Source organism: Anthonomus grandis, chromosome 16 (genome assembly GCF_022605725.1).
Source record: "Anthonomus grandis grandis chromosome 16, icAntGran1.3, whole genome shotgun sequence".
NCBI classification, from domain to species: domain Eukaryota; kingdom Metazoa; phylum Arthropoda; class Insecta; order Coleoptera; family Curculionidae; genus Anthonomus; species Anthonomus grandis.
The window spans coordinates 21,020,767-21,043,556 of record NC_065561.1 but is presented as its reverse complement, the minus strand read 5'-3'; the positions used below and the strand labels follow the sequence as shown (position 1 = coordinate 21,043,556).

The following is a 22,790-nucleotide window of genomic DNA, read 5'->3' as shown; positions in this document are numbered from 1 at the left end:
CTTCAATTTGTCAATGCAATCAAATGCCTTGGAGAAGTCATAGAAAATTGCTGAGGATAGCATTGAACCCTCCTTAAGTATTTTGGACAGCAAAGGGAGCAATAAAATTGATCTAAAATTAGAAGGTCTACTTGTAACTAATGTGATTTTCATAATGACATTAAATATTGCAAAGCCGTTTTCACATAACTTTTTTCTATACCCTGACTGTTCCTTTATTGTGTTTATTACTGAAAACTGAGTAATTGTTCTTTATACAATCTTTTTCATAAACCTGTAATGTACATACTTATTAGTTTATTTAGAATACTACTGGTCTTGCTACTTTTTCACACAATAATTGAATACATCCAGGTACCAGGAACAATATTTGCCTATAAAATATGCCTGGAATTTAAAAGGTGTATGAAAAATAACCAATCAAATATCCAGAATGCATGGAAAACTTCGGTAGAACTAATCATTTTTATGTAAAAGAATGGTTGTAATAAGACGAATATCACAAGAGGCACACTCAAAAGCCTTATGAGATTCAGCCAAAGAATGACCTCAAAAAAAAGTCCTTATTAATATGAATCTATTATTAATATAGAGAAGATTATCAAAGTGCAATTTAAAAAAAAAAAGTCAACTGACACAAATTGACGATGTAAAAGTCAAGGTCAGATTTCGGTGGTTCGCGTTTCTGGTAAAAGATTGCATATAAAAAGAGTTTCGTTTATTAAAAAATTATCATTTCTTAGTAGAAGAACAACAGATCCACCAAACCGCAAAAATGAAAGTAGTAAGTTCATAATTTAGTAATGCTTATGCAATTGCTTATTATTGCATACGCATATTATTCATTCAAATTTTTTCCAGGTAATTGTTCTTGTCGCTCTCGTAGCCGTAGCTGTAGCTGCTCCCCAGAACCCAGCTGACGCTCAAGCTCAAGTATTGAGAAACGACTTGGACAATATTGGCGTTGACAAATTCAGCTATGGGTAAGCAGTAACCCTTTTCTTCTGTACTAAGAATGACTAACAAGAACTTCCTTAATAGATACGAAACTAGCAACGGAATCTCTGCTCAAGAACAAGGTCAAGTGGTGAATGCTGGATCTGAAAACGAAGCTATCGCTGTCCGTGGTTCCTTCCAGTACACCGGACCTGACGGTCAGCTATACTCTGTGCAATACGTAGCTGACGAAAACGGTTTCCAACCACAAGGTGCCCATTTACCCGTTGCCCCTCAATAAGTGATTAATGTTTTATATTGTTGTTGCTTAATTTTATAAGGATAATAAAATTTAGTTAAAGATTTACATGCATACGTTCATTCTACATCAATATGATGGAAGGATAGAATTTTGGCAACGATTTAACCATCACCCTTATTCTCTAAGTAAGATCCACATCACTGATTGAACAAATTCGTATGAAGGTACTGAGATATTTTTGGATATTTATGGAAATGGATTAAGTGAAATCAATTAAATCAAACTAAAAATACGGTGTCACTCTTTCGTATTAAGAATTTATAAGAGTCTTTCTAAGTAATAAATAATACGATTAATAAATTAATATACAACTCAATTCTAATGTCTGCATAATATTTGTTACTAAAATTAACACGCTAAATATGATTTGATTATATAGAGTTACCGTGACGCAGGGGCGGTACGTAGTTTTAAAATCAAAGGTGTGACACGCAGATGGACCACGCGGCCTGGTGAAAAAATAATATGTGCATTATATGTCCGAAGTATAATAGCAGCAAATAAGAAAATTTATTTATGGCATATGAACGGTCTTAAGTTGGAAATGTTCCGAATGTGGAATTTAAAGTAAACAAAGTTGCGATCAAAAATGTTCAGCAAATTTAATTATTAGGGTATTATGCGATTTAGTGCTTAAAAGGAATCCAAGCCTTTTCACAATGAACAAAATAGAAATATCAACTGTCTACAATAAATGGAAACTAACTAGAAGTACATCAAAACTAACCTAAATGTCCTGAAAGAAATGGAAACTGGTCTTCAGTATCTGAAATAAATGAAAGCCAGCTTCAACTACGTGAAAGTAACTGAAAACTAACTTTAAATACCTGGAAGTAACTAAAAACTAACCTACATTGCTTGAACAATACAAAAATTGCCCTACACTGACTACAATAAACGGAAAATAACTTAAACTAACTAAAAGTACATTAAAACCAACCTAAATTGCCTGGAAGAAATGGAAACTGGCTTTCTTGGTGTCTGAAATAAATGAAAGCCAGCTTCAACTGCCTGTAAGTAAATAAAAACTAACCTAAATTGCCTGAACAATTTGAAAACTGACCTTCACTGTCTAAAATAAATAGAAACTAAGTTTAACTGCTTGGAAATAAATAAAATTAACCTAAATTGCCTGGAAAAAATGGAAACTGACCTTTAGCATCTGAAATAAATGGAAATCAGCTTCAACTACATAGAAGTGACTGAAAATGAACTCCAAATGCCTGGAGGTAAATAAAAACTGACTTCAACTGCCTGGAAGTAAATAAAAACTAACCTAAATTGCCTAAACAATTTGAAAACTGACCTCCATAGTCTACAATAAATGGAAACTATCTTAAATTAACTAGAAGTAAATTAAAACTAACCTAAATTGCTTGGAAGAAATGGAAACTAGTTTTCAGTGTCTGAAATAAATGGAAGCCAGCTTCAACTACGTGAAAGTAACTGAAAACTAACTTTGACTACCTGGAAGTAAATAAAACCGACTTCAACTGCTTGGAAGTGAATAAAAACTTACCTAAATTGCCTTTACAATATGAAAACTGACCTTCACTGTCTAAAATAAATGCAAACTAACTTTTACTGTTTGGAAATAAATAATAATTAACCTAAATTGCCTGGAAAAAATGGAAACTGACATGCAGCATCTGAAATAAATGTAAACCTGCTTGAACTACGTGAAAGTAACTGGAAATGAACTCCGAATGCCTGGAAGTAAATAAAAACTGATTTCAACTGCCTGGAAGTAAATAAAACCTAACCTAAATTGCCTAAAAGAAATGAAAACTGACCTTCAGTGTCCGAAATATATGGATGCCAGCTTCAACTACGTGGAAGTAACTGGAAACTAACTTTGACTGCCTGGAAGTAAATAAAAACTAACGTAAATTGCCTGGAAATAAATAAAAACTGATCCTCAATATCTGAAATAAATGAAAACCACCTGCAACTATCTGGAAGTAACTGAAAATGAATTCCAACTGCCTGGAAGTGAATAAAAACTAACCTAAATTGCCTGAACAATATGAAAACTGACCTTCACTGTCTAAAATAAATAAAAACTAACTTCAACTGCCTGAAAACCAGTTCAACTACCTGGCATAAACTGAAATTGAACTCCGACTGCCTGGAAATAAATAAAAACTGACTTCAACTATCTGAAAGTAAATGAAAACAAACCAAAATTGTCTGGTCAACATGGAAATCGACCTCCAAATACGACACAGAATACATTGAAGCAACTGCCTTAAAGATATTAAGGCTTCAATTGCCTGGAAGCACCTTAAAATGAATTTGTTTCGTGTGAAAAGAAAAATATTCCAGGCAATTGAATTTTCCTCAGGCAACTAATTAACTTTAATAATGTGGCTATAAAAAAATATTCCAAACATTTGATTTTGATACAAAATAACATACACGCAAAGAATCATAATTTTGACCAAGGTTAGTCGACTTTTGGCCTGTTGATTTTTGATAAACTTCAACAACAGGCAGGTAGGGCAAGAACTTAACTTGATTTAGAGCCAAGGTATTCTTCAGGTATAAGAGACGTTTAGGTAATAAACTATATAACTTTAACGTGTATAGATGGATTTAGTGAAAGGCCTTCAATTGCCAGGAATAAACTAAAAATGAACTCCGACTGCCTGGAAATAAATAAAAACTAACTTGAACTGCCTGGACGAAATGGAAACTAACCCTCAGTATCTGAAATATATGGAAGCCAGCTTCAACAACCTAAAAATAACTAATAACTAACTTTGACTGCCTAAAAGCTAATAAAAACTGACTTCAACTATCTGAAAGTAAATGAAAATAAACCAAAATTGCCTGGTCAACATGGAAATCGACCTCCAAATACGCTACAGAATTCATTGAAGCAACTGCCTTAAAGATATTAAGGCTTCAATTGCCTGGAAGTACCTTAAAATGACTTTGGTTCTTTTAAAGTGCCTAGAAAAATTAACCATAACTTCTTAAAGTTAAAAAATCTTTCCAGGAAGTTGATTTTTTTTAGACAATTAGTTGAAAAACATTAAGGCCTTTTACTGCCTGGAAATAGCAGAAATGGACTGTGGTTTCATCAAAACTGCTTCAATTGCCTCTTGAAAAGTTGACTTCTTGAAATAAAGAAAAATATTCCAGGCAATTGAATTTTCCTCAGGCAACTAATTAACTTTAATAATGTGGCTATAAAAAAATATTCCAAACATTTGATTTTGATACAAAATAACATACACGCAAAGAATCATAATTTTGACCAAGGTTAGTCGACTTTTGGCCTGTTGATTTTTGATAAACTTCAACAGGCAGGTAGGGCAAGAACTTAACTTGATTTCAGCCAAGTTATTCTTCAGGTATAAGAGATGTTTAGGTAATAAACTATATAACTTTAACGTGTATAGATTGATTTAGTGAAAAGCCTTCAATTTCCAGGAATAAACTAAAAATGAACTCCGACTGCCTGGAAATAAATAAAAACTAACTTGAACTGCCTGGACGAAATGGAAACTAACCCTCAGTATCTGAAATATATGGAAGCCAGCTTCAACAACCTGGAAATAACTGATAACTAACTTTGACTGCCTGGAAGCTAATAAAAACTAACTTCAACTATCTAAAAGTAAATGAAAACAAACCAAAATTGTCTGGTCAACATGGAAATCGACCTCCAAATATGACACAGAATACATTGAAGCAACTGCCTTAAACATATTAAGGCTTCAATTGCCTGGAAGCACTTTAAAATGACTTTGGTTCTTTTAAAGTGCCTAGAAAAATTAACCACAACTTCTTAGAATTAAACAAGACAATTAGTTGAAAAACATTAAGGCCTTTAACTGCCTGGACATAGCAGAAACGGACTTGCTTCAATTGCCTCTTGAAAACCTGACTTTAACTTCTTGAAATGGAAAAAAATATATTCCAGGCAGTTGAATTTTCCTCAGGCAACTCCTTGGAAGATATTCAATTCAGGCTTTTAACTGTCTGTAAAAATTGCCTTTAATAATGTGGCAATAAAAAAATATACCAAACATTTGATTTTGTTACAATATAACATACACGCAAAGAATCATAATTTTGACCAAGGTTAGTCGACTTTTGGCCTGTTGATTTTTGATAAACTTCAACAGGCAGGTAGGGCAAGAACTTTAAGGTGTATAGATGGATTTAATGTAAGGCCTTCAATTGCCTGGAAATAACTTAAAATGGCTCTGATTCTTTTAAAACTACTTCAACTGCCTCGAAGAATCGAGTATCACTACTTTACAATTTTAAAAAATCCTTTTCCAATTTATTTGACATGATTTTACCAAAATCAGAAATTTTCTATAATAAGGTTCTTAACATCTGGTTTTGCTAACACTTATTGTTGGCTTCCTTGCTCGCTTATACAATAGCAAGCTCACATTACCCACATTTAAAATGTCAAAGCCATTTAACATTATAAATCGGATTAAAGGATTCACCTCCGGGTCATAATCGCTAATTACATTACGAATTTTTTACACCTGCATGCATTATTCCAAAAAAAAAATTGAATTGAATATGCTTATTATTACGGCATGAGAAATTACAAAATAGACGTGTGCTATTCAAAACTAATATTGATGGTTAAATTTAAGGTAAACGTGAAAATTATGTAATCCTTTATTTGATTATTAAGGATTTGAAGACCTTTTTGGGATTTTGCGGCGGTTGTAAACATGACGTGTGACGATCCAACTGTTCGATAAGAGTATTTAACATTTAGGAAAGTTATACAATAATATTGTTCGAAAAAGTAGGCGCATTACAAAATATCAAGTGAATTAGAGAATGAATAATTACCAAATTGAACGAGAGGAATTATCATTATTATATATGATGTTCGACACAGTATAAAAACTAAGAAACAGATTGTTCCTAAACAACAATTAATCCAAAGAGTGCCGAATCCCATGGCAGAATGGCAAATGCAGTGCCTCACTAACCACCATATTTAAAAGTCAATATTTCTTAATATACACGTTAAATTGCCGTATAATGCACACGGGTGAAGAAGAAGAAAAACGAAAGTGAAGATGAGCCGACACACGGTAAACCAAACCCAAGGTAATTGGGATGCGACCTTGAAACCACTTTCGATGATGTTTCGTTGAACTCTGACATTTTTCAAACGTTGCTAATTTTATGCCCGGTTAAGTTAAGCGGCTTCTAGTTAATCCGGAATGTAGTTTGGTTTTTTGTTAGAAAACAGAATATTATTACAGTTCTTCTACTGAAGAAAACGTTTTTAGGTAATAACTAGGTTACTAAAAGACGCTTATCGATTGTCGAGGAATTGCTAAAGTTTCTTTGTTTTTTTTTAGTAATTTAAGATGATTATTAACTGAATAAAATGGATATATAAATAAAAGACTTGTTTCATGTCTTGATATATACTGCTTTATTTTGCCTTCTCGCTAGTACACACACCAGGTTTTACGAATTTGGATAATGTTGATAATGCTATTAATAGCAATACAGGCTACGACTTGTAAATCCATAATAACAATAGCGATATATTTATACTAATAAAAAACATGTAATATAGCTTAAAACACATGTTTTCAGGTTAAAAATATCTGAAAAAAATAAAAATTTGATTTTTCTATATAAAAATTGAAATTCCTTGGTTATTCCAGGCATTTATAATAAAAATTGCTAATAATTGCTTGATAATGCACAAAAATCGGAATTTTTTTTAATATTTTCAAGCGACAAATGTTGAAAATAAATTCAAGCGGATTTTTTCCTAAAATTTTAACGCCCGGTCTATGGTTAATTAAAACCAAATATTTATTAATAGAAAATACATTTATTTTACGTTTAAACCCAAACACCTGTGGTAAAGGTCTGGTATAGCAAATTTTCTGAAAATCGCATTTAAAATTTTATATAAAAAATTAATTTAGACATTTATACATCTTAATCGTACCTGGAATCATAAACTTAATCCAATCCAACCCCACCCAACTATAAAAGCATCGAAAAACGAATTTTCGAGAATATATATTAGTGTAAAAAATGTATTTTCCCATAATTTTAATTGAGGTTTTTACAAAAGGCATTATATGTATATGTATATGCATTATTTGTATAAGGCATCAAAAGCCCAACACACTTCCATGGAAATGGAACATAGTACTTAACCTGAAACCTTCCTTTACACAGATAAATAAAGAGCTCTGAAGACCTTGCTCTAGCTAAAATTTTATTATCAGCTCAGAGGTCACCTCATTTATTTGTATGACCTAGTGACCCTAAAACTAAGAACACTCTTTTAAGAGAAAAAAAACCAAGTCAATCTCTTTGGCAAAGGTAATGTTCGTTAGTATATTGGTAATTTTTTTGCACTTGCCATTATGCAATGCTTAAAGTTAATTGTGGCATTCGATTCCTAACTATATACACATTTAATCGAAAGCTATTTCGGTGCTAATGTTGGAAAAAAAAAATACATTTACATGCTTTTTTACTTCTTTAATAACCTAAAATTAAACAACAAAATCGGAAAACAATGACTTATTGAGGGGCAACAGGTAAATGGGCACCTTGGGGTTGGAAACCGTTTTCGTCAGCTACGTATTGCACACTGTATTGCTGACCGTCAGGTCCGGTGTACTGGAAGGAACCACGGACAGCGATAGCTTCGTTTTCAGATCCAGGGTTGATGAGTTGACCTTGTTCTTGAGCAGAGATTCCGTTGCTGGTTTCGTATCTAATCAGTAAAACCTTATTAGTAAATGATGGTACACAAGAGTTACTGCTTACCCATAGCTGAATTTGTCGACACCAATGTTGTCCAGTTCGTTCCTCAAAACCTGAGCATTAACATCAGCGGGGTTCTGGGGAGCAGCTACAGCTACAGCTACAAGAGCAAATAAGGCAATTACCTAGAAACAAATAAATCAATTAATAATATTGCACAACTTTATCATCATTTTATAAGTATGCTAATTGGCGTCTTTTTTCAAGGAGGTTAGTACATGATTATGAATAATTATATACAAATACTTGAAAATGGTTAAATCAATATTGCAAATAATGTCAAGTTGTATAATAAAGACTTACTACTTTCATGGTTGGTATTTGGTTGGATCTGTTGTGCTTCGAAGGTGAAGTGATAATTTCCAAAAATCTAGAATTCCTTTTATATGTCCGTTCCTCCCACCTTAAATTAGAAATAGTCGAATTCTTACCCTGACCTTTTGCAAAGATGATACCGACCAATTAATGTCTTATGAATCTTAATTTTCTATTTTTAGGTTTCTTATATGTTTTGAACCTAATTAGATCTTTCAGAGTTAGCATCTTCAGGGATTCTATAAATAAGAAAGGATAGACTTGCAATCTGAATAGAAATGAAATATGGACTCGTCCTTTTATGTACCACCAAGAAAATTAAGAGTAACAAATCACACTAAGCTAATATTCAAGCCACAAGGCATTACCTGACACAAATTAAAACACTGAAGAGCGATGATATAAAAGTCAAGGTCAATTTTCGGTGCTAAAAGATTGCATATAAAAAGAACTTCGTATGTTAAAAAATTATCATTTCTCATTGGAAGAACAACAGATCCACCACACAGCAAAAATGAAAGTAGTAAGTTCACCGATTGATATTAAATTCGCATTTGCTTATTATTAACATTTTATTTTCAGGTAATTGCCCTCTTTGCTCTCGTAGCCGTAGCTGTAGCTGCTCCCCAAAACCCAGCTGACGCCCAAGCCCAAGTATTGAGAAACGACTTGGACAATATTGGCGTTGACAAATTCAGCTATGGGTAAGCAGTAACCCTTATCTTCTGAACAAACATTGACTAACAAGAACTTCCTTAATAGATACGAAACTAGCAACGGAATCTCTGCCCAAGAACAAGGTCAACTCATCAACGCTGGATCTGAAAACGAAGCCATCGCTGTCCGTGGTTCCTTCCAGTACACCGGACCTGACGGTCAGCAATACTCTGTGCAATACGTAGCTGACGAAAACGGTTTCCAACCACAAGGTGCCCATTTGCCAGTTGCCCCTCAATAAGTGTAAATTATCTCACGTTTTGTTGCTTAATTATAGGTTATTAAAAAAGTAAAAAACATGGAATTTTTCTTTCAACATTAGTAATGAAAAACTTCCGATCAAATGTGGGTATTAAATAAATTGAGTGAAGAAGAGTGGTGAATTCGATAGCGGAATGGCAGAAAATCAAGGAGACCACATTGACGTAAAGTATTGAAAATTCCGGCTCGTAATCGGTCTAAATATTTATTAATAAAAGTCATCTTAGGGATGTGTGATTCGTGACTCGTTTGTTGGACAGTTCATTTTACTCGAAATTGCATTAATTGGAAACTTCTGACTGCAGCACTACTATGTATTCAAAACCATTTTTTCCTTAATTCAACGCAATTTATTTAAAATGTTTATCCATAGTAGTTTTAGAGATATTGGAGTTTACGTTTCTTGGATGGTCAGTCAGACTTTGAGTCAAATAACTTGTGAAGAATACCCTGAACTGCTTTACACCCTTAATAACTCTTTAAGAGAATTTTCCATTTAACCCAACGTAATTCTATTAATAATTTTATCTTTATAAATTTCGAAGATAGTTGATTTTTATTGAGGGTAAGTTCCTTGGGACACTAACGAGACTTAAAACCAAATAACTTCATAATAAGTGCCTGAATTGCTTTGCACCCAAGATAATTTTTGTAGACCGTTGCTCCTTTAATCCAACGAAATTTATTTAATATTTTTATCCATAGGGGTTTTTGAGATAATTGAGTTTAAGTGATAAAAACTTACTTTAAGACAGTCGATTCTTAGACTTCACTTGTGAACTACAACCCTGAATTCGGAGATGCTTATGTGTTTGGTTTTATCTGGTATTATAGGGTTTTCTAGATGTTCCGCTGATAAGATGGAATTTGTTTATTCGATAGTATTGCTTATAATTTAAGCACACGTTTCCAATATAAACAAACAGCACAATGTCGGTACCTTTAATATGTTAAGTAAAAAAAAATGTTGCTGCTTATTCGACCACCATTTCCAAAACGTCCTTCTCAAACTGATTTTTTTATAACTTATGTGCCTGGAACAATGAAAAAATGTGGCTGCCTAAAATTTGGGAAAAAGAGTTCATAACTCAACTGCCTAGAAAAAGAAATTAATTATTTATGTGATAAAAGCTGTGGGTAAAATTATAATATTTATACGTTAAAAAAAAAACACATAAAACTAGCAACTTTTGATGAATAAAAGCTAAACTGTATCCATTAAATTGCATCCAATCTAATGTATTTTTTGACTCAAGTGCCTGGAATAATAAAAGCATTCTGCTGCCTAAAATTAGTCCACAGTTCACCTGCCTGTACTAACTAATAAAGAATCAATTACCTTACTGCCTGAAATTATATAAATACAAATTGATGTAGGTTAAAGTTCATAAATACTGGAAATTTGAAAACCATTGCTTTGGAAGCATATTATAATTCGATGAACAAAAACCCGGAAAGTTTTTTTTACGTGAAACACGTGGAGTAATTTCTTATATATTCCAGGCATTTGGACAATTTCGAATTTTAATCCAGACATTTAAAGAAATCTTTCGATTTTATGCCAAGCACTTAAACCCATTTTTGCACTCTTATTGGCTCGTTAAAGCCGTTCTTCTATATAACCTTCTAGAGAACTATTTATATACATATTATAACAGAAATTAGGAGATCTAAGAACTCAGGACAAGCTTGCAATTTGTTATCTTAAAACAAACAATCCTGGAACGTCTTACCCAAATATTTCTTCAATATACCGGCCTCGCAAATGAAGGTCATAAACTACGAAGAGGATAATAACGTGAACTCTACTGCTACAGGTCTGTTCTCTACTCTACAGTGAAGGTATTGATATACCTATAAACTACAAACTTTATATAGTTCTATGATGTTCGGTAATTACAATTTGCCAGTTTGAATATGCCTTAATAAAACCTGCTGTCAATAGTGTCAACGTGAAAAAGTCAATAACATTTGTACAGTTTGCATATTATTGTATTTTACTTTGCCAAAACCAAACTATTTATTTATTTATTTAATTCCTTGAAAAGTCATGTCCTCAAAACCCATCAATCGTAGACAAAAGTGGAGCCTTGAAAACATCAAGTTAGTATAATCCTATTAGACCCCAATCTTTAAAACTATTTAGCCCAATTAATTATATTATTCTGATTTTGTTTTAGAACCAGACCTCCTGCAGAACCTTTACCCTCCCCACCAGCCTATTCTTCTGCGGCAATCAGTGTCAATACAGAAGTTTCCAAAAAAACTGATGTCTCTCGCCTAATAACTAAAAAATCATGGGACTTGGCCCTCGCTCCGATCAAGCAAGTGCCCATGAACCTCTTCATTTCTTATATGGCAGGAAACTCGATTTCAATATTCCCCATCATGATGGTCGGTATGTTACTGATGAGACCCGTACAAGCAATATGGGCAACAAAGAGTACGTTTAAGATGATGGAAACGTCGAATGCTATATTGCAAATGATTGTTTATGTGTTTGGAAATTTGGTTAATATGGCTTTGGCACTTTATAAGTGTCACAGTATGGGCTTGTTGCCGACCCATGCCAGCGATTGGTTGGCTTTTGTGGAGCCACCTTTGAGGAATGAGTATTTGGGAGGAGGAGTTTTGTTGCATTAAGTTTAAAACACTGTAAATACACTTATGGTTTATTTAATAACTAAACAATAAAAAGGTTTATTAGGATTTCCTATGCTTGTCGGCAAAGTCTTTTATTTTGTCTAAAAGGGCCTGTGGATCATCGACTCTGGGTACCTAAAAAAGAAGTATTTTGTAAGTAAGTTGGACATATTAAATGGGTGTTGATTACTTACATTATAATTCTGGCTTATGTAAATTCCTGCATAAACGCCAACAAAGAATGTGAACTAAAGAAAATATGTATGTTACTAAATACAATTTATTTTAATTGCTATAGGCTTACCATCCCCCTCACCATATCTATGCTTTTATATATAATGATCTAATTGTAAAAGGGAATACACCAAACCCTGTAAAGTATTTGTTTTATTGGAACTAGTAAATTAAATAATGAGGGTTTATAGGAAAAATCTTTGTCAGCTGATTTCTGTCAATTAAAAGTTAGGTTAGGTATCTGTCAAATATGACAACCGTTTGACAGAAATTAATGTCAATTTTGACAATTTATTTTATTACGTTTGTTTGGATTGTTAATTTCTCTTGTGTCTTGTGGTAAAAGTTTTTTCAATTTTTACTAATTATTTGAATTAAGGCCTAAAAGCTCTTATTAGATACCGACTTCACTTTAGATTATCACCTGAAAAAATGGTTAGCATAACTTCCCCATCTGTGGACTTGAGCTCTTATCGAGACCAACATTTTAAGGTATGTTATTTTCAGTTTAATTAAACATAATTTAGCCCATTTATTGCAAAAATCCGGTCATAAAACTCAAATTTAATTGCAAGTAATGTATTGGCTTTTGGAAACTTTTCATGCAGTTTGAAAACTTCCCTGTCCCATTGAACCCTTCTTCTACCGGTTTTGATGTCGATATATAAGACTGTATCTATTTATTTATTTATACTCACTATATCTAACACTAGTTATTGTATAAAAAAGAAGTAACATAAAAACAAACTGTACAAATAACATTTAAAAGTAAAAACTATAAAAAGAAAAATCACAGAGCATTAATCATTGAGGCATACTATATTTCTATTAAAGATATCTACATCATAGCTTTGGATCATTTTGTTGCATTTGTTTAATATGTTATTAAGAGGTGAACAACTTGCTAGAGCTACATTAAATGCACTTAACTTCTACAAAGTTTCTTTAAAGTCCAATGTAGATATCAAAACTTTTAGACCCATTAGTCCTAGAAGGAAGTTTAACCTTAGAGAATTCATGGCTCTATGAAAGGTTAAGTTTCTTGGAAACTGCTTATTATAAATTAATAAAATCAGCATTGACAGATTAAGAAGACTTTCATTTGCAAAGTTTCCTTAAAATCCAAAAATTATTAAATGGAAACTTTTATAGTTGTCAAGACTTAGATTTGCTAGTTTAAGAATCAACTTTATAAGAAAAGTATTAATTTACCTTGCTTTTAATCTGGAGCTAAATCATGCTTAAAAAAGTTACACATTAAGTCTCCATATAACTTTAGAAACACATAAACTTAGTTTTATTAATTAAGTGTTGATCAGAACACTTTAGAAGCTGCCCTTTTAGAAAATCTTTTCAATATCTTTGTTTTATAGGGTACAAGGGCCGAACAAGACAAACTATTGAAGTTATCGACAACCTTATATGTTGGAAACTTGTCATTTTACACTACAGAAGAACAGATCTACGAATTGTTCTCGAAATGTGGAGAAGTTCGCAGGATTATTATGGGGTTAGACAAGTACAAGAAAACCCCTTGCGGTTTCTGTTTCGTGGAGTATTATACAAGACTTGACGCTGAGAACTGTTTAAGGTAACTTACTGTATGAATCTTAGATTAAGCATTTATGAAATATCTCTCAGGTATATAAATGGAACCAGACTGGACGATAGGATTGTTCGAACTGACTGGGACGCAGGATTTATTGAAGGAAGGCAATATGGAAGAGGGAAAACTGGAGGACAGGTACATTTTCATCGATTACTTGGTTTTTTTTTACTTAAAGAGAATTCTTGCAGGTTCGTGATGAATATAGAACTGATTATGACGCAGGTAGAGGAGGTTATGGTAAATTAATTCAACAAAAAATTGGTACTGAAGTACCAGGTTTTCTTCGATAAACACAAAATAATGTCCAATTTTTAATTAAGAAATAAGGTTTTATCAGTTGTATTTTATTTGTAAGCAGTAATTGGTAAGTTTTTCTAATATGTCAAATAAATATTGTAAATATATTTAAAGGGTTTTATTTTTCTTGTAACATAATATAACAAACAGTTAAAAGTCAATGTACACTTTATATTCTATTATCCAAGGGTTCTGCTGCCGGATAAGGATATGTGGGATGTTTGTTCAAGTGTACTTCAACCTTGGGTTTCTGTAGTTTAAGTTCAGTTTTTGGCTCTGCAGGAGGATATGGTCCTTGTGGTGTTTCAACCTTGGGTTCTGGAGCTGGATAAGGTCCTTGGGGTATTTCAGTCTTTGGTTCTGGAGCAGGATAAGGACCTTCTGTAATAACTTCAATTTTAGGCTCTGCAGCAGGATATGGTTCTTGTGGTATTTCAGTTTTTGGCTCTGGAGCTGGATAAGGTCCTTGGGGTATTTCAGTCCTTGGTTCTGCAGCAGGGTACGGACCTTGTGTAATAACTTCAATTTTAGGCTCTGCAGCAGGATATGGTCCTTGTCGTATTTCAGTTTTTGGCTCTGGAGCTGGATAAGGACCTTGTGGTATTTCAACCTTGGGTTTCTGTGGTTTAAGTTCAGTTTTTGGTTCTGGAGCGCGATAAGGACCTTCTGTAATAACTTCAATTTTAGGCTCTGCAGCAGGATAAGGTCCTTGGGGTATTTGAACCTTGATGGGTTCTTGGACAGGAATGGGCTTTTGCATTATTTCAATTTTTGGCTCTGCAGGAGGATATGGTCCTTGTGGTATTTCAATTTTTGGTTCTGGAGCGGGATAAGGACCTTGTGGTACTTCAGCCTTGGGTTCTTGAACGAAAATTGGTCTTTGTGTTATTTCAATTTTTGGTTCGGCAGCTGGATAAGGTCCTTGGAGTATTTCAACTTTGATGAGTTCTTGGACAGGCATGGGTTTCTGTGTTATTTCAATTTTTGGTTCTGTAGCTGTATATGGTCCTTGTACTGTTTCAACTTTTTGTTCCTTTGGTAGATTCAGACCGTTCGGAGTAGTAACTCTAGACTCTTCGGACTGATAAGAAGGAGGCCTTAAAGGTTGTTGAATTCCAGGTACAGGAATTATGAATTTTGCTTCTGCAGCGGGATAGGGCCACCTTGACGGACCAGGGTAGTCTGCGAGTATGGTGCCTACTGTGGTTAAAATTACCAAGGTATGGAACATCTGAAACAAAAGATATTATGGTTAATATTTGGCAAAAAGAGGTACCATTGATTTCAGTGTGAAATATGCTGTAGACATTTAATTAAAAAGGTATTTTTTGGCTCGATTTAAATTATATATAAGGTGATTAATATTGATAATATAAGAACCCCAATAATTCATATTATTGAAGTTTGTAAAAAATATCTAGGGGTTCGTAGTAAAATATCTGAAAATACAAAAGACTTTAAAATTAATTGGTATTTTTCTCAAATTTTCTTACCATTTTGTATTAATGTTAAAAACGTACGATTTACAACTCTATACTAACTTTCTAGTGCATACCTGATAAGTATTTATATAATTCCAAGCGATAGTATAGCGAAAGAAGTACCTTTTAATTACCCTAATTTTTTCATTATTATCGTGTTGAAAACCTGTAGGGTTTTTTCAACAAATTTGCATTAAGAGGAATTTTGGTTCAATTAAAAGGTATGTGGACCTTGCAATGACATACCCAAACTTAGTTATACAATAACCTAATGGCAAAGTTGTGCAAGTATTTTTTGCAAACTTATGCAGAAGATACGATAAAAGTTAAATATGCTTTTTGTTCTTATTTAAATTCTCTATAATTGTTGTTCAAGTGATACCTATTTCTAAACAATTTCACTTTTTATTTATTTCTCATACAAACACCAAAACAGTAGTTAAATGTAGGAGTGCTTACTGTATCAATACAATTATAGTTAGGCAACTAAATGAAAAGATTAAAGATATTTAATTACAATAAAAATGACTTAAAACACACCTATCAAAACAGCCATCACATTAAATATAAAGCAAGTCAACAGAATTTAACTTTTTACACCTCTAATAATACTTGCAAATAAATCTAAATTACATTGTTACAACAAGAAGAGGATTTTTTTATTTTTAAATTATTCTTGGGACCTAATTTGACCCATACGTGAAAGAACATGTTTAGAATCCGCTTTTTAATCAAACTTGTTTAACATTCATATACTGTGTTTCCTACAATGCAAATATCACGAGAATCTCTTGTGTACCTTTTCTATCATATTATCACAGTAACTGGGCCTCAGACAGGGGAGAATGTGTGGACTTACTTGTCTGAAAATCATGTTGGTGTGCCCCAATTATTTGATTTTCCATCAAATACGTGGTCAGTGTATTTAAGAATTTTTGAAAAAGCTGGTTACAGGCCTATAATTTTCCATAAGATGTTTACTGTTTTTTTTATGGAGGTGTATAATTTTGTAAGTAACAGCAGCAGTCAGTTACAAGCAGCCCTTAATGAAGAATGGCACTAGGCATTTCATCAAATTTACATGATTTCTTCTACTTTAGCTTACTTTGTATTAGGTAAAAGAACTCATACTTTTCATTTTTTCGACTTATATTCCTCATCAAGTATTGTGATTGAAGTCTGCTCTTTCTTTAATTTTTTTTTTATAAATTGTTAATTATGTTCCATGCACATAATACAGGATTACTAGCACTTAAAATCTTCTATCGAAAATGTTGGTTTTTAGTATATATTTAATTAACTCTTTATGTTCCTTTTCGCAGCTTTACAATTTTCTTTAATAAATCGATCCTTTATTAGCTTTTATGAATCCTTTTACTGCATTTAGACAGATGTACTTACATGGTAGTAAAAAGTGTTTTTCTTACGGTTAAGAATAAGCACCCTGATAGTATTTTATTTATAATTGTTAAAATTTGTCTCCTCTCTTGTATTTGCGATTAATGTTTCTTTGAAAACAGTTACCAATAGATCATGGAGTTTCTCACGATTCCGTGCTTTGCCTTATTTTAACTTATTTCTATATCTATGACATATACTTTTGGATATAAGATTCGTTTCACAATTTATGCATATGACATCACCATTCTATGGACTCCTAAAGAATAAAGATCCTGAAACATTAATGGAAATTGTAGCAGAACATTTAATATGGGTTAAGCAATGGTGTCATTTTAATCTCCTGCCTCTAAACATTTATAGAACCAAATTATTAATATTCAGATTTGTTTGCACTGATTGATTAGCGTATATAAATATGCATGGTTAAGAAATTACAGTTATTTATGTGTTCAAAATTTCTTAAGAATTTGAACGAGTTTCATAAATAGCAATTCGTCTCTTATTTCCGTTTAAAGCCAAAAATCTCTTTAACTTAAAATTAATTTACTTTCATTCACTTGACTGCCTTGAGATATTCCCTTCAATATGGATACTTTCAAAAACTACCCAATTTAGATCCCATTAAAGAAAAATTAGCATCACGGACATGTATTAATATATATAAAGAGATAGTCTCATTAGATCATTCATAAGTTAAAAGTTCTTTGTCACAGCAACATGAAACAGGTAAGATCTACTTTGATATCTATTCTTAATGATTTCCACTTATGATTAATTGACGCTCTAAGTCTTTCCAATTTATAAAATAAAGAACTAATAATATTTTCAATTTTAGCTACTAATCATCGGCCTTAGCCTGGCAATATGCCATGGACTTCCTACTCCAGATGCATTCGTACCTCACTCGGAATACGGTGTCCCAAGAGCGGTTCTTCCTATACAAGTTGCATCTTTCCCGTACCCAGGAAAACTTGTGGAGGTTCCAAAGGTCGTTATTCCTGTAGAAACATATGGTGCTCCTCCGAATAATGAATATGGTGTACCTTCAGAAGCTCCTAAAACTATCGTTTCCAACTATGACTACGTTATTCCTCAGGCACAGGCTGCTCCAGTAGAAACCTATGGCGCCCCCGCTCAGGAAAACACAGTTCTCCCACATGCTCCAGTTAATGAATATGGTGCCCCAGTAGAAACTTACGGCACTCCTGCTGCTGAATATGGTGTTCCCTCATCAGAAGCCCCCAAAGCTGTCGTTTCCACTTACGAGTACGTTATTCCTCACGCAGAGGTTGCTCCGGTAGTTGCTGTTCCGGCAGAAGCATATGGTTCTCCTGCTCAGGACAAGAATTTGCTCCCAGAAGCTCCAGTTGACACTTATGGGACTCCAAATACTGAATATGGAATTCCCCAAGTAAAAGTTCTTGTACCGGCAGAAGCATATGGTTCTCCCGCTCAGGATAATAACAGTCTTCTCCCACAAACTCCAGCTAACGAATATGGTGCTCCAGTAGAAACTTATAGTACTCCTGCTGCTGAATATGGTGTTCCTCCAGAAGCCCCAAAAGCTGTCGTTACCAACTACGAATATGTTATTCCCCATGTACAAGTGGCTCCAGTAGTTGCTGCTCCGGCAGAAACGTATGGTTCTCCTGCTCAGAATAAGAATCTACTTCCAGATAACCAATATGGGTCTCCAACTGCTGAATATGGGGTTCCTCCGGTAGAGGTCGCTGCCCCGGCTAAAGCATATGGTTCTCCTGCTCAGGAACAGAATGTGCTCCCAGAAGCCCCAGTAGAAACTTATGGTACACCCGCTTCTGAATATGGTGTTCCCCCAGAAGCCCCTAAAGTCGTCGTGTCCAACTATGAGTACGTTATTCCTCACGTGGAGGTTGCTCCAGCAGTTGCTGCTCCGGCAGAAACATATGGTTCTCCTGCTCAAGACAGGAATGTTCTCCCAGAGGCCCCACTTACCCAATATGGTGCCCCAGAAGAAACTTATGGAACACCTGTTGCCGAATATGGTGTACCATCAAAAGCTCTTCGTATTCCTCAAGTAGTAGTTGCTCCAGAAACTGTTCCTGTGCAAACTTATGGAACTCCTTCAGGAGTACCCAGGACACCTCAAGTAGCTTATGGAGTTCCAGTGGTGCCGCATAGTACCTACGGCGTGCCCGCTCAGTATAGGAGTTAATTAATAATGTGATTTGCATATTGTAAATTTATTTATGGCGAGTAAATGAAATAAACAAAAATGTGTAATGAATTTTTGCGAAATACTACTAATAATTTGCCGGATCTTTTTTTTCTCTTACACTCATGCAGAGGAAATGATTTCTTTCTTTGCAGACGATACAATGATAATGTTTGAAGCTGACTCAGCAGTAAGTATGAAAGCATGTTTGATGAAGATCAATCTAAATTATGAAAGAAAAGGGAAATTACAAAAAGATAAATATAAACCTAATTTAATTCACAGCTATGTTTTAAAACAGAATACTGATTTTACTAGTTCCTACTCAATCAAAAACTCCATAGAACTTGCTAACTTTCTTGAATATATGCTGATCACAGATAATGCATTTTCAATTCCTTTAAGTGTTCCACCAAGTAAATTCATAGGTAGTTTTTAAATAAATCAAACTTACAACAAACACAAAATTGGAGGTTGTCTTGGAACACTTGCCTGGAATAAAGCAATAATTTATTCCAGACATCCTTTTTTGCCTTTAAAATTCAACCGAGCCCAAGTGCCTGGAATAAATAATCCATTAGCATGATTTTTGGACGTTTGAAACCCTCAAACTATAACTCGACCTTAACTGTCTGGAATAAAACAATGATTTAGTTTAGGCAGTCATTTTCCTACAGTTTTGTATCCTTATAAGCTGATTTTTTAATCAATTCAACCCTCAAGTGCCCCAAGTACCCTTCGATAACTTAATGAGTTCTTATAATATAGCCTTAATGGTTCTCCTTCAACTGCCTGGAAGAGAAACATTAAATGTCAATTCCAGACAGGATTAGTCCTGAGATACAGTAGCTTGTTTACCAACATTGAGATATATGGCCAGTTTCTATGCTCTTTTCCAGGCAGTCCATGATAGAAAAATTTAATTTTTTTCCAGGCGTTTGAAATAGTGTCCTAAAAAATATTTATTTTTTTCCAGGCACTTTTCTGGAAGAAGGTTTTTGTTCCTCCAGGCAGTGGAACAAGAATGACTCTCTTGGACTATTTTAATCAACCTAATCAATTATCTACCTCAATCCTACTGGATTGAGGTGCAGGTGTACCACTGCAGTGGTATACATCTTTGATGGATGATTCTTGAAAATTTATTCAGGGACTTTTCTGGATATTCGACTGCCTGGAAGAATGTTTTTTTTTCTTCCAGGCAATTGAACAAGAAATGTAAAAACCTTTTTTTGAACCTCAATATAACGGAAATATTTCTGATTTCTTTTTGTACCACTGCCTGTATGTTCTTTATGGATCATTCCTGAAAAATATTCAAAATTTTCCAGGTTTTTTTCTGGATATTCAACTGCCTGGAAGAATGTTTTTTTTTCGTCCAGGCAGTTGAGCAAGAAATTTAAAGGCCTTCTTGGGCTATTCTAATACCAATCCTATGGGAATATTTCTGATTTCTTCTTGTACCACTAACTATATATTCTTTATGGATCATTCCTGAAAAATATTCAACATTTTCCAGGTTTTTTTCTGGATATTCAACTGCCTGGAAGAATGTTTTTTTCTTCCAGGCAGTTGAGCAAGAAATTTAAAGACCTTCTTGGGCTAATCTAATCCCAATCCTATGAGAATATTTCTGATTTCTACTTGTACCACTAACTATATGTTCTTTATGGATCATTCCTGAAAAATATTCAAAATTTTCCAGACACTTTTCTGGATATTCAACTGCCTGGAAGAATGCTTTTTTTTCGTCCAGGCAGTTGAGCAAGAAATTTAAAGATCTTCTTGGACTATTCTAATCCCAATCCTATGGAAATATTTCTGATTTCTTCTTGTACCACTAACTATATATTCTTTATGGATCATTCCTGAAAAATAGTCAAAATTTTCCAGGTTTTTTTCTGGATATTCAACTGCCTGGAAGAATGTTTTTTTTGTCCAGGCAGCTGAGCAAGAAATTTAAAGACCTTCTTGGGGTATTCTAATCCCAATCCTATGGGAATATTTCTGATTTCTACTTGTACCACTAACTATATATTCTTCATGGATCATTCCTGAAAAATATTCAAAATTTTCCAGGTTTTTTTCTGGATATTCAACTGCCTGGAAGAATGTTTTTTTTTGTCCAGGCAGTTGAGTAAGAAATTTAAAGACCTTCTTGGGCTATTCTAATACCAATCCTATGGGAATATTTCTGATTTCTTCTTGTACCACTAACTATATATTCTTTATGGATCATTGCTAAAAAATATTCAAATTTTTCCAAGCACTTTTCTGGGTATTCAACTGCCTGGAAGAATGTTTTTTTTTCGTCCAGGCAGTTGAGCAAGAATATTAAAAACCTTCTTGGGCTATTCTAATCCCAATCCTATGGGGATATTTCTGATTTCTTCTTGTACCACTAACTATATATTCTTTATGGATCATTCCTGAAAAATATTCAAAATTTTCCAGACACTTTTCTGGATATTCAACTGCCTGGAAGAATGTTTTTTTTTCGTCCAGGCAGTTGAGCAAGAAATTTAAAGATCTTCTTGGACTATTCTAATCCCAATCCTATGGGAATATTTCTGATTTCTTCTTGTACCACTAACTTATATGTTCTTTATGGATCATTCCTGAAAAATATTTACATTTTTCCAGGCACTTTCTGGATATTCAACTTCCAGGAAGAATGTTTTATCTCTCAAAGGCAGTTGAACAAGAAATTTAAAGACCCTCTTGTGCTATTTCAGATTTCTTTTTATACCTATATTGTTTGTCGCCATTTTTAAGTATACTGCATCAACATTCTAATAATAATAATAATAATAAAAAAAAAAGAGTTTTTATTCATTTACTTAACATGTCCCTTGAATTCGCTCTTTCAATTTTATTCAAAACTTTGAATACTTTATATACACACCTCATATGCTATAGGCTAAGCAATTGTTCACTTAAAAGGATGTTTTATGCACAGAATTCGGCCTCAGAAATCCCTCAACCCTCTCCTAAAAAAATTATGAAAATCCCTTAAAAATTTGCCGAGTTATACTCACGAGTGCGTTGACATAAATTGTGAAACTCATTCTTGGAATTTCCACTTTAGCTCACTCTATGTAAATCTCAGGTTAACTCAAAGAATTCTTCACATGAGAAATTATTTATTAGGAATTTCTTGAATTTTTAGTGAAAACCCTATTAAGATAGCTCAAGTGGTTTTTGAGTAATCAAGGATAGAAATTCAATTTTTGAGGGAAAAAAATGTTGTAGCTTAAGAAGTTGTCACTCAAAACGATGTTTTATGCATAGAATCAGAAATGCCTCTACAATTGCTTAAAAGAATTATGAAAACCTCTTAAAAAGTCGAGTGTTTTATTGATCCAAATGCCACGAATAATGTAAAACAATTTTGCCCTGGAAAACTTAAAAAAAGCATTTTTCTTCACACATTCTACTGGAAAAAAAATCCAAAGGAGTATTTTTCATTTTCTACCATATCTTGTACCAAATGGCGGTTTTCTTCTTCCATAATTTAAAAAAAACTTCGATAGACTAAAGAGACCCTTCGAAACCACGGATTTAGTAAATAAATTGTAAAAATTG

The 22,790-nt window shown here is 33.5% G+C and overlaps 7 protein-coding genes and 1 long non-coding RNA gene across 8 annotated transcripts; 5 read left to right on the top strand and 3 right to left on the bottom strand.

Annotated features, from left to right (window-relative positions):
- The first annotated feature begins 663 nt into the window (after nucleotides 1-663).
- On the top strand, nucleotides 664-1,303 carry LOC126746015 (flexible cuticle protein 12-like). The gene is made up of 3 exons (XM_050454102.1): nucleotides 664-784; nucleotides 862-983; nucleotides 1,042-1,303. Exons 1-3 carry the CDS (start codon nucleotides 776-778, stop codon nucleotides 1,235-1,237), a joined length of 327 nt encoding a protein of 108 aa, XP_050310059.1. The 5' UTR covers nucleotides 664-775; the 3' UTR covers nucleotides 1,238-1,303.
- Nucleotides 1,304-7,750: 6,447 nt separating this feature from the next.
- Nucleotides 7,751-8,492, bottom strand: LOC126746013 (flexible cuticle protein 12-like). Its single transcript, XM_050454100.1, has 3 exons — nucleotides 8,357-8,492; nucleotides 8,057-8,178; nucleotides 7,751-8,003 (listed from the first exon to the last, which is right to left on the bottom strand). The coding sequence occupies exons 1-3, from the start codon at nucleotides 8,363-8,365 to the stop codon at nucleotides 7,808-7,810; spliced, it is 327 nt and encodes a 108-aa protein (XP_050310057.1). The 5' UTR covers nucleotides 8,366-8,492; the 3' UTR covers nucleotides 7,751-7,807.
- A 312-nt stretch (nucleotides 8,493-8,804) lies between these two features.
- On the top strand, nucleotides 8,805-9,384 carry LOC126746010 (flexible cuticle protein 12-like). Its single transcript, XM_050454097.1, has 3 exons — nucleotides 8,805-8,891; nucleotides 8,951-9,072; nucleotides 9,131-9,384. Exons 1-3 carry the CDS (start codon nucleotides 8,826-8,828, stop codon nucleotides 9,324-9,326), a joined length of 384 nt encoding a protein of 127 aa, XP_050310054.1. The 5' UTR covers nucleotides 8,805-8,825; the 3' UTR covers nucleotides 9,327-9,384.
- A 1,897-nt stretch (nucleotides 9,385-11,281) lies between these two features.
- On the top strand, nucleotides 11,282-12,055 carry LOC126746007 (ER membrane protein complex subunit 4-like). The gene is made up of 2 exons (XM_050454094.1): nucleotides 11,282-11,449; nucleotides 11,527-12,055. The coding sequence occupies exons 1-2, from the start codon at nucleotides 11,397-11,399 to the stop codon at nucleotides 11,987-11,989; spliced, it is 516 nt and encodes a 171-aa protein (XP_050310051.1). The 5' UTR covers nucleotides 11,282-11,396; the 3' UTR covers nucleotides 11,990-12,055.
- LOC126746019 (uncharacterized) lies at nucleotides 12,007-12,459 on the bottom strand. The gene is made up of 3 exons (XR_007663775.1): nucleotides 12,294-12,459; nucleotides 12,184-12,237; nucleotides 12,007-12,124 (listed from the first exon to the last, which is right to left on the bottom strand). It is a non-coding gene; the product is annotated as an uncharacterized LOC126746019 (long non-coding RNA).
- A 54-nt stretch (nucleotides 12,460-12,513) lies between these two features.
- LOC126746008 (nuclear cap-binding protein subunit 2-like) lies at nucleotides 12,514-14,236 on the top strand. Its single transcript, XM_050454095.1, has 4 exons — nucleotides 12,514-12,715; nucleotides 13,597-13,814; nucleotides 13,865-13,967; nucleotides 14,021-14,236. Exons 1-4 carry the CDS (start codon nucleotides 12,656-12,658, stop codon nucleotides 14,120-14,122), a joined length of 483 nt encoding a protein of 160 aa, XP_050310052.1. The 5' UTR covers nucleotides 12,514-12,655; the 3' UTR covers nucleotides 14,123-14,236.
- Nucleotides 14,237-14,298: 62 nt separating this feature from the next.
- Nucleotides 14,299-16,484, bottom strand: LOC126745972 (proline-rich protein HaeIII subfamily 1-like). Its single transcript, XM_050454028.1, has 2 exons — nucleotides 16,470-16,484; nucleotides 14,299-15,360 (listed from the first exon to the last, which is right to left on the bottom strand). Exons 1-2 carry the CDS (start codon nucleotides 16,482-16,484, stop codon nucleotides 14,299-14,301), a joined length of 1,077 nt encoding a protein of 358 aa, XP_050309985.1.
- Nucleotides 16,485-17,728: 1,244 nt separating this feature from the next.
- On the top strand, nucleotides 17,729-19,205 carry LOC126745971 (pro-resilin-like). Its single transcript, XM_050454027.1, has 2 exons — nucleotides 17,729-17,737; nucleotides 17,847-19,205. The coding sequence occupies exons 1-2, from the start codon at nucleotides 17,729-17,731 to the stop codon at nucleotides 19,203-19,205; spliced, it is 1,368 nt and encodes a 455-aa protein (XP_050309984.1).
- Nucleotides 19,206-22,790: the final 3,585 nt, after the last annotated feature.

What these genes read in the sequence shown, in the direction of transcription:
- LOC126746015 (XM_050454102.1), top strand. An exon ending in GTTGACAAATTCAGCTATGG is followed by an intron (nt 984 to 1,041) that starts GTAAGCAGTAAC and finishes CTTCCTTAATAG; the next exon opens with ATACGAAACTAGCAACGGAA.
- LOC126746013 (XM_050454100.1), bottom strand. An exon ending in GTCGACAAATTCAGCTATGG is followed by an intron (nt 8,004 to 8,056) that starts GTAAGCAGTAAC and finishes TTTACTGATTAG; the next exon opens with ATACGAAACCAGCAACGGAA.
- LOC126746010 (XM_050454097.1), top strand. Translation starts at nt 8,826, where the DNA reads ATGTTAAAAAATTATCATTTCTCATTGGAAGAACAACAGATCCACCAC. An exon ending in ACACAGCAAAAATGAAAGTA is followed by an intron (nt 8,892 to 8,950) that starts GTAAGTTCACCG and finishes TTTTATTTTCAG; the next exon opens with GTAATTGCCCTCTTTGCTCT. An exon ending in GTTGACAAATTCAGCTATGG is followed by an intron (nt 9,073 to 9,130) that starts GTAAGCAGTAAC and finishes CTTCCTTAATAG; the next exon opens with ATACGAAACTAGCAACGGAA.
- LOC126746007 (XM_050454094.1), top strand. Translation starts at nt 11,397, where the DNA reads ATGTCCTCAAAACCCATCAATCGTAGACAAAAGTGGAGCCTTGAAAAC. An exon ending in TGGAGCCTTGAAAACATCAA is followed by an intron (nt 11,450 to 11,526) that starts GTTAGTATAATC and finishes ATTTTGTTTTAG; the next exon opens with AACCAGACCTCCTGCAGAAC.
- LOC126746008 (XM_050454095.1), top strand. Translation starts at nt 12,656, where the DNA reads ATGGTTAGCATAACTTCCCCATCTGTGGACTTGAGCTCTTATCGAGAC. An exon ending in ATCGAGACCAACATTTTAAG is followed by an intron (nt 12,716 to 13,596) that starts GTATGTTATTTT and finishes TTTGTTTTATAG; the next exon opens with GGTACAAGGGCCGAACAAGA. An exon ending in GACGCTGAGAACTGTTTAAG is followed by an intron (nt 13,815 to 13,864) that starts GTAACTTACTGT and finishes AATATCTCTCAG; the next exon opens with GTATATAAATGGAACCAGAC.